Source organism: Carlito syrichta, unplaced genomic scaffold, assembly GCF_000164805.1.
Source record: "Carlito syrichta isolate Samal-C Ts95f unplaced genomic scaffold, Tarsius_syrichta-2.0.1 Scaffold107890, whole genome shotgun sequence".
Classification (NCBI taxonomy): domain Eukaryota; kingdom Metazoa; phylum Chordata; class Mammalia; order Primates; family Tarsiidae; genus Carlito; species Carlito syrichta.
Genome location: NW_007051986.1, coordinates 177240 through 186104, shown reverse-complemented (window position 1 = coordinate 186104; position 8865 = coordinate 177240). Strand labels below are relative to the sequence as shown.

General features: G+C 54.2%; 2 protein-coding genes across 3 annotated transcripts in view; both read left to right on the top strand.

Annotated features, from left to right (window-relative positions):
- The window catches only part of TBC1D10B (TBC1 domain family member 10B), a 12686-nt gene extending 11349 nt beyond the window's left edge, over nucleotides 1-1337 (top strand). The window contains 1 exon segment of the mRNA XM_021717068.1: nucleotides 1-1337. This exon segment is cut by the window's left edge and continues 21 nt beyond it. Coding sequence (XP_021572743.1) covers nucleotides 1-461 — 461 coding nt within the window. The 3' untranslated portion in view covers nucleotides 462-1337.
- Nucleotides 1338-3732: 2395 nt separating this feature from the next.
- On the top strand, nucleotides 3733-8644 carry CD2BP2 (CD2 cytoplasmic tail binding protein 2). Of its 2 annotated transcripts, none has more exons than XM_008067682.2 (7): nucleotides 3733-3883; nucleotides 4398-4501; nucleotides 5037-5172; nucleotides 5297-5454; nucleotides 5558-5993; nucleotides 6075-6181; nucleotides 6268-8644. In XM_008067682.2, exons 2-7 carry the CDS (start codon nucleotides 4424-4426, stop codon nucleotides 6376-6378), a joined length of 1026 nt encoding a protein of 341 aa, XP_008065873.1. In that variant the 5' UTR covers nucleotides 3733-3883; nucleotides 4398-4423; the 3' UTR covers nucleotides 6379-8644. The 2 variants fall into 2 exon arrangements, with proteins under 2 accessions (XP_008065873.1, XP_008065868.1); XM_008067677.2 differs by having other exon boundaries at nucleotides 3810-3883; nucleotides 4307-4501.
- Nucleotides 8645-8865: the final 221 nt, after the last annotated feature.

Genomic DNA, 8865 nt, shown 5'->3' with positions numbered 1-8865 from the left:
GAGGCTCCCGGGCAGTTGGAGGGCCCCCCTCCCCCCCTCCTCCTGCCCGCAGAGCCAGTGCTGGGCCTGCCCCAGGGCCTGTGGTCACCGCTGAGGGACTGCATCCATCCCTTCCCTCACCTACTGGCAACAGCACCCCCTTGGGTCCCAGCAAGGAGACACGGAAGCAGGAGAAGGAGCGGCAGAAACAGGAAAAGGAACGGGAGAAGGAGCGGCAGAAGCAGGAAAAGGAACGGGAGAAGGAGCGGCAGAAGCAGGAGAAGGAGCGGGAGAAGCAGGAGAAGGAGAGGGAGAAACAGGAGAAAGAACAGCAGAAGCAGGAAAAGGAGCGGCAGAAGCAGGAGAAGAAGGCCCAAGGCCGGAAGCTTTCGCTGCGTCGAAAGACAGATGGGCCTCCAGGCCCCCATGATGGTGGGGACAGGTCCTCAGCAGCTGAGGCCCGGCAGGATGCTTACTTCTGAACTCTGCCCTGGGGCTGGACTGCATGGCCCCCTCTACTTCCCTAAGCCAAGAGCAGGCCTGGCCTTAGGTGCTGCCTCCAGTCCCCTTGGCAGGCTGTCCCTTTTTCTGAGGAAAGTGGCTTGATTCCCCATCTCCTTGCCAGCTGCTGATCCCTACTCAGTCAGGACAGCCACAGTGCTCAGGGCTGCTGCATTGTCCTGGGGCAGCTGTGAAGAAGTCTGGAGCCTCTCACCTCCAACTAGACCCGCTGGGGTCTCTGTCACTCCTACTCCTTTGGGGATCCCTTCCCAGGCGCTGTCCTCATTGGTCTTTTGTCATCACAAGGGTGACTCTTGGCGATGAGAGTCGGCAGTTTGCAGATTCTTACACTCCATTGGCTTCCCTTATCTATGAGGGAGCTGGGTTCCTTTTTCCCTTCTTCAGCCCTACTTTCCTCCTCCACTTCCTGGCTGGGGGACAAGGCTCTCCTTGCTCTACTTCTGGACATCTCTGTTGTAATTATGTACAGAAGACTAGGTCAGCCTGGGGTGGGAGTGCTTGCTTTGTCTTCTGTCCTTTGGTTCTTCTCCTTCCATAGTGTTCCTGCACTCTGGTTTATTTAAGGGGACATGCACTATCCCCCATTGCCCCTCTCACCACCCTCCTGCTCTTCCTTCTCACCCACCTTGCTCTGTATTCTCAGGCCTCTCCTGCTTTGTCTCACCAGGACCCCCCTACCTTTCACCTTGTTCCCTTACAACCTTCCAGCCCCCGAGTAAGGAGTCTTCCCTTGAGCTCCAGGGGGTGGAACGCAATGTTTACATTCTCTTCTCTCTCTGCTCCCACCCCATGCAGCGCTTCAAGGAACCCCAAAAAGAACCTGCTGTTGTACCTGGGCTTGTCTCTTGCCTTGTTATTTGATAAGGGAGTTTAGAGTAAGGACTAGGGAGGCAGCGACAGAGCCAGGACCTGGGTCTCTGATTTTGGCAAGTAGAAACCTTTTGACCTCTGGTCCATCTCTCAGTCACTTGTCAACAAACACTGGCTGAGCTCCTGCTCCAGTTCTGCCTGGGATCTGCTGTCTCCATTGTCACTGACCTGGAGCCCTCTATGTACCACCTGCAGCACCTGGATCTCCTTTCCAAAGCATTCATATAACTGGAAGCTGGCAGGGGACTGAAGGTGCCTAGAAAGCCATATCCTCTGGGGGTGAGCTGGGCTCTTGGCCAGCTACCTGGCACAGCTCCCGGCACTGGGCCTTCGGGGAGGGTAATAGTACAGCCAGCCATCTCCAGCCCTCCCCAGCCAGTGCCCATAGCCAACCCAGCTCCTGGTTTTCTGTGGGCAGGTTATAGGCCTGCCTACCTGTGCCCTTCACCCCAGGAGTCAGGATGGTAAAGGCACAGGGTTCTGTGGCCTTAAGGCGTGGCTCCTCCTGATAGTTCTCAAACAGGATGAGGGTGTGCAGTCCGCCTGGTGTTCTAGGTAGAAGAGGAGGTTTCCCCAGAGGATGAGCCTGCAGCACTGGCAGTTTTGGGCCCCCTTCTTTAGCAAGATGTCCTCCTGGTCTGGCGCCGGTGTTCTGTGCCCATGGAAGACAGCATGGACTCTCAGTGCCGTTTCATGGTGAGCCACTATGGGAGGAAACGGAAAAGAGAAGCGGTCCGTCCAGTTTTAGGGGAGTGGGGGGTACATGCCGCCATCTTTTGGCTCCAGGAGGTGCTGGCTGGGCAGTCTTGGCCTGGGGAGATTCAGGTTCTGAGTGTCCTCAAGAACTACAGGTCTGGTCTCAACATGGGGACCCATCCCTTCTACCTCCCAGCCTCACTTCTGCTTGGACTGGATATAGATCGTCTGGGCAGGAGTTGCTGGACCTGCTTTGCTAAGGGGCAGGCTTCATGATACAGCTGTGGTTTGAGAGGCACTCTTGCCTTTTTCCAGGTCTACCTGAGAGCAGGGCACAAATGGCTTATGGCCTGGGTACTGGGCACAGGTGTCGATACCACCTCTCCTGTAGAGGATTTCCAGAAGGAACTCGCTCAAGGTTGGGGCAAATGACTTCCCCTGGGTCCTAAAGGGGAGCTATGTTATGAACATGCATAGACAGCCCTCTAGGGCAGTGGTCCCCAACTTTTTTGGCGTCAGAAACCAAGTTCCTGGAGGACAATTTTTCCACAGATGGGGTGGGGGTGGGAGTTAGAAGGCATGGCTTTGGGATGATTCAAGCATATTAAATTTATTATGCACTTTATTATTACATTGTAACATATAATGAAATATATAGCATCATTGCCTTGGTTCCACCTCAGATCATCAGGCATTAGATTCTCACAAGGAGCCACAACCTAAATCCCTCACATGCACAGTTCACGCTAGGGGTTGGGCTCCTATGATAATCTAATGCTGCTGATCTGACAGGAGGTAGAGCTCAAGCGGTAATGCAAGCAATGAGGAGCAGCTGTAAATACACATTAAGCTTTGCTGCTTGCTTGCCAGCTGCTCACCTCCTGCTGTGCAGCTGGGTTTTTTTTTTTGGAGTTGGAGTCTGTCGCCCAGACGGGAGTGCAGTGGCCGCTCCCAGCCACCGCAGCCTCCACCCGCTGGGCTCCGGCGATCCTTCTGCTTCAGCCTTCCGAGTAGCTGGAACTACAGGCGCGCGCTATCACACCCGGCTAATTTTTTGGTTTATTGTAGAGATGAGGTCCCACCAAATTGCCTAGGCGGGTCTCGAACCCGCGGGCTCAGGCAATCCACTCACCTCAGCCTCCCAAGGCGTGGGATTACAGGCTGAGCCACCGAGCCGGCTGCAGCTGGGTTCTTAACAGACCATAGACCGGTACCCATCAGTGCCCCGCTCTAGGGCACACAGGTAGGCCATCAGGAGAGCCAGGCCTTCCCTCAGAGAGAAGGGCAAGGCCGCACCTCTCAGAACAGAAGGGCTGAAAACTGGACGATAGGAGCGGGAAGGGAGAATTCCTAACGAGATGGTAAGGAAAGCAGAGACCTTGGCCAGTCCTGGGAGAACGATGGCTCCAACCCACGAAAGGGAAAGTGAGACAGGTACCCACTGGGCCTTCTGGGACTTTGCTCCTCCATCCTAACCCTGGGAGCCTCCACTGCTGGATGAGGGAATCGAATGCACTTCCGGCCATCCCTCCTGCCGGATCCGAGCCTAAGCATTCTAAAGCCCTTCTTCTCGCCATTGTCGTCCCAAGCGGCTTACGTCACTTCTGGCGGGAGAGAGGATGGGGGCGTCTTCCCTCCCTCGCTATGAACTTCCGCCCGCTCTTTGAGTTCATTCTCTAACTGGAGTGAAGCCACTTCCGGCCCTCCCTGGTGCTTTCGGCAGTCCTCTTCCGGGTGATGGCGGCCAGGTGCCCCGGATGTAACTCTGGCGAAAGCATCTCTCATTTTCTCCCCTGAGCCTGCTCTGGATCCCCAGGTGAGCCCGCGCGGGTGAGATTGCCGAATCCCCGTGGCTGTAGCCCTCTAATTTGTACACACACCCTGGGACAGTTGGAGATCACCACGCGGAATTGGGAGTTCGGAGCAGGGAGGAGCGGGGTGGCTAGGGCTCCAGGTCCTGGGTCCGCCTGGACCCCACGAGCTCTAGGAGTCGGGGAGCGGGAGTCAGTCCGCCGAGCCTCGTCGCGCCCAGACTGCGGGGCTGGATATTTGGTGATCACGTGGTGGAGCTGACTTCTTTCGTTCAGGGTGGGGATATCCGTAGGGTCTGCGGGGGAATCCTCCGCGCGTCCGCTCTATTAACTCTCGCGGATGCCGAACCAAGTCCCGGGGCCTCTTCTCCCTTTGATCTCCTGCTTCTGTCTTCCCTCCCTTCCAAACCGTACCTGTCACTTACCAGGAGAAATGTTTGTTGTGCCAGGGTTCCTCTGGCGGTGAGTCCCCGCCCCTTCATCTGGTTCCCTTACTCTGCGTCCTTTTCCTCGGCTCAGCTTGAGGAAGGCCCTTCTGTCCCGTCATGCCAAAGAGGAAAGTGACCTTCCAAGGCGTAGGAGATGAGGAGGATGAGGATGAAATCAGTGTCCCCAAGAAAAAGGTGAGGGAACCAAACTTTTGCGTCTTGGGAAGGGACTGGGGGGGGAAGAGAGGAAGGAGCTAGAAGCTTGAAGAGGAAGAAAGCTGGTGGGAACAAAGAAAGTGTTAGTTTTTTGTTTGTTTATTTATTTATTTCGAAGTGGAGTCTCACTCTGTTTCCCAGGCTGGAGTGCAGTGTCACACTCATGGCCACCCCAGCGTTGACCTGCTGGGCTCCTGCGATCCTGCCGCCTCAGCCTTCCAGGTGGCCGGAACTACTGGCATGCGCTACCATACCCGGCTAATTTTTTGACTTATTGTAGACGAGATCTCACCAAGTTGCCCAGGCTGGTCTTGAACCCCTGCACTCAGTCAGTCTTCTCGCCTCAGCCTCCTAAAGTGCTGGGATTATGGGTTTGAGCCACTGCATCCAGCCAAAAGTGTTAGTTTCTCTGAGGAATGGGTTTGGAGGATTTTCAGTTTGAGTCCAGATTCTGGAGTATTTGGGGAAGTAGCCAGTAACCTGCACTTCTTAACTTGCTGATTCCTGCTCACAGCTGGTGGACCCTGTGGCTGGGACAGGGGGTCCTGGGAGCCGCTTCAAAGGCAAACACTCTTTGGACAGTGATGAGGAGGATGATGATGATGAAGGTTCTAGTAAATATGACATCCTGGCCTCAGAGGATGTAGAAGGTGAGCTATACCCAAGAATGGACTTTGCTGGAGGGATAAGTAAGGGGTTCTGGGGTTTTGTAACAAAGGAGGCCCATTTCTCTTTTATGCATGCTTAACGTGGGCAACTGTGTCTTTGGTGCAGGTCAGGAAGCAGCCACACTCCCCAGTGAAGGGGGTGTGCGGATCACACCCTTCAACCTGCAGGAGGAGATGGAGGAAGGCCACTTTGATGCTGATGGCAACTACTTCCTGAACCGGGATGCTCAGATCCGAGACAGCTGGCTGGACAACATTGACTGGGTGTGGCCTAGAGACTGGCATGGCTGGGCTTGAGGGTGGCAAGTGCTAGGTCTGTGCCCCCGTGGCAGTTTGTAGGAAATAACTTCCTATGTTCTCATGACAGGTGAAGATTAGGGAGCGGCCACCTGATCAGCATCAGGCCTCAGACTCAGAAGAGGAAGACAGTGTGGGCCAGACACCAATGAGTGTCCAAGCCCTCCTGGAGGGACTTCTGGAGCTGCTTTTGCCTAAAGAGACAGTGGCTGGAGCACTGCGGCGTCTGGGGGCCCGAGGAGGAGGCAAAGGGAGCAGCAAAGGGCCCGGGCGGCCCAGTTCTCCCCAACGCCTGGACCGGCTCTCGGGGTTGGCTGACCAGATGGTGGCCCGGGGCAACCTTGGCGTATACCAGGAAACAAGGGAACGATTGGCCATGCGGCTGAAGGGTTTGGGGTGCCGGACCCAGGGACCCCATGACCCCACACCCCCGCCCTCCCTGGATATGTTTGCTGAGGAAGTGGGAGAAGGGGAGCTGGAGACCCCAACTCCAGTCCAGAGAGGAGGTGAGCTTAGATGGCAGAGTAGGGGCATAGTGGGCAGGAGGCAGGACACTTGAGCCCAAATGACTTTGCCTGTTGTTTTAGAGGCAGAGTCACCAGGAGATGGTCTGGTGGATGTGATGTGGGAATATAAGTGGGAGAACACAGGGGATGCCGAACTGTATGGGCCCTTCACCAGTGCCCAGATGCAGGTAAGCCCCTTTCTCCTTCCTTCTGCTCTGTCCCTCTCTTCCCCCGACTCCTCTCAGTTCTTCCCCAGTTTTCTCTCTTCTTGCAGACCTGGGTGAGTGAAGGCTACTTCCCAGATGGTGTTTATTGCCGGAAGCTGGACCCCCCGGATGGTCAGTTCTACAACTCCAAACGCATTGACTTTGACCTCTACACCTGAGCCTGCTGAAGGCCCAATTTGGTGGCCCCTTCTTTCCTGGACTTTGTGGAGGAGGCCCCAGCTGCCTCAGGCAGTTGAGGATATTGGAGACCACTTTTTGGTCAATTTCCTTTTCCCAATAAAAGCCTTTAGTTGTATTAGGGCCTTGGCTAGGATGATGGCCAGAAGCCAGGGGCCTTCTCCACAGCCTCTTTGGACTTGCCTCAGACCTTGAGTGTTTCCCCCTGTGAAGTTCCTCCTTGGAAGTGTCTCTGGTGTACTGAACCACCTCATCTTAGTTTACTGCTCTTAAGGGCAGAGCCACGGCCTCTCAGGTGTCCTGTGGCCTCCCCACCTGAACTCTGCTTGCCATGTAGACTCCCCTTCACTTGTACTGTGTTCTCCAGTCTTCTCTGGGGGTTCTTGTTTTGTTGCTCTTAGATCTTTGGCTTTCAGGATCTTTTGTCCTTGCAGCCACCTGCAGATAGAGGCCCAGAGGTGGAGATTTTAGACCTGGAAGGGCTGGGACATCTAGAAGATGGTGGGACCTGTCAGGGGTGAGCAGGAAGCCTCTTTGACATTGGACAGAAATGGGATGGGTGGGCCAGGATCATCGGGATCCTTATGACTCTGAGAGCCAGTGTCTTCCCTAATCTGGTTTTTCCACTGTCCTTGCAGTAGTTCCCACAGCCCTTAGGTAAAGTGCAAACTCAGGCTGGCTCTTGAAGGGTACTTTGATGCCACCTGGGCCAACCATGCATTGTATAGGCACAGAGAGGGGCACTGACTCACTGGAGGTCACACAGTGAATCAGAGGGCTGGCTCAGACCCAGTGGGCTCCTTTCCCAGAACTTTCTTGGCACAGAGTCTTTTCTGCATGACTTTTAGGCCCCGAAGCTTACATTCTCTGGGCTCTCACAATGTGCCTGGCACAGGGCTAGTGCCTTGAGGAAATTGGGGTAACTGGGCGGTCCCCTTCCAGGAATTCAGTCTAGTGGAGGAGGGCATGGGAGACAGGTATTATTCTGTAGCCTAGATCTAACATCCTCCACTCCCCACCAGTGCTGCCTTATGCTGCTTCTCCCTTGTACCCAGTGAGATTGTTTCTTCTACCTTAGCTGCCCATTGGAATCTCCTGGGGAGCTGTAACAGCTCGGAGATTGTCCTTGAGTTGGTCTAGGTTGCAGCCTGGGCATTGGATCTTTCAAAAGCTCCCCGGGAGTTTTCAATGTGCAGCCAGGCTGAGAACCACTGAGCCTGAATCCCATGACTGAGGCACACCTGGGGAGAGGGGTGGTTCCTGAACCCTGCTGTGGTTACAGAGCTGAACATGGGTGTGGCTCTGGTGGGGACCATTAGTTACAAAGGATCTGAGCATCAGAGCTGCAGGACACACAGGAGCCCAGAGTTGAAGGAACCAGACTAGGAACTAGGAAAGGGAAGGCCTGGGGACTAGGCTGTGATAGCGCTAACTCTCTAGTAAGGCTCACTCTAGTGCCAGCCAAGACCAGAATTTTATTGATTCCATGAAGCCATCAGTGGTATGATACCTTACTCTCCCTCTGTCTCCAGGACAGGAAAAACCTGCCAGTTACAGTTGTTAAGTTGTCATGAATTAAAAGATTCATCTTAATTTCAGAAATGTCTAAAAGTGAAAAAGCAGGTATCTTGGGATCACTGAAATACAACGTTCACCTTTGTATCTGCAGTGGCTGTCTCTTGGGAGGTGCTAAGTTAGTGTTTGGAGATGCCAGGAGGTATCTCCCCCTGGGTGTCCTCCAAGCACCTCACACTTGGTCCATCCAATGCCGACTTCATCTTCCGCTCACAGCCTCTTCCTGAGTGCGCCTCACTGATGACCCCCTGTGATAAGCAGAATAATAGCCCCCAAGCATCTTCACGTCCCAAACCTCAGAACCTATGAATATGGTACCTTACGTGACAGAAGGAACTTGTCGTTTTGGTTAAGTTAAGCATTTTGTGGTGGGGAGATGACCCATGTTTATTGAGGTGGGCTCCATGTAATCATGAGGTCCCTTCTAGGTGGAAGAGGGAAACAGGAGGATCATGGGAGGGGGCGGATGCTGCACTGCTGGCTGTGAAGATGGAAGAAGGGGCCTGGGCCACAGGATGCAGTGGCCTGTGAAACTGGCAGAGGCAAGGGATTCTTCCTCAGAGCCTCCACAGGGAAATACAACCCCCGACGTGACTTCAGTCCAGCAAAAACCATTTTGGACTTCTGACCTCTAGAAATGTAAGATAATACATTTGTGTGGTTTTAAGCCTCTGAAGTTTGTGGTAATTTGTTATAGCCCTGATAGGAAACATACACCCATCCGGCTGAGTGCCTCTCCCCCTCATAAACCACCCCGTGGTGACTAAGTTCTCCCTGTGGCCATGGTCCTATTTCAAGTCCTCATCAGAAACTTAGAACTAAGGATCCTGATAGCCTCTTGTCAGGGTGATCTTTTTTTTTTTCTTCAGAGACTGGTTCTTTGTCACTCAGAC

What these genes read in the sequence shown, in the direction of transcription:
- CD2BP2 (XM_008067682.2), top strand. Translation starts at nt 4,424, where the DNA reads ATGCCAAAGAGGAAAGTGACCTTCCAAGGCGTAGGAGATGAGGAGGAT. An exon ending in TCAGTGTCCCCAAGAAAAAG is followed by an intron (nt 4,502 to 5,036) that starts GTGAGGGAACCA and finishes TCCTGCTCACAG; the next exon opens with CTGGTGGACCCTGTGGCTGG. An exon ending in GGCCTCAGAGGATGTAGAAG is followed by an intron (nt 5,173 to 5,296) that starts GTGAGCTATACC and finishes TCTTTGGTGCAG; the next exon opens with GTCAGGAAGCAGCCACACTC.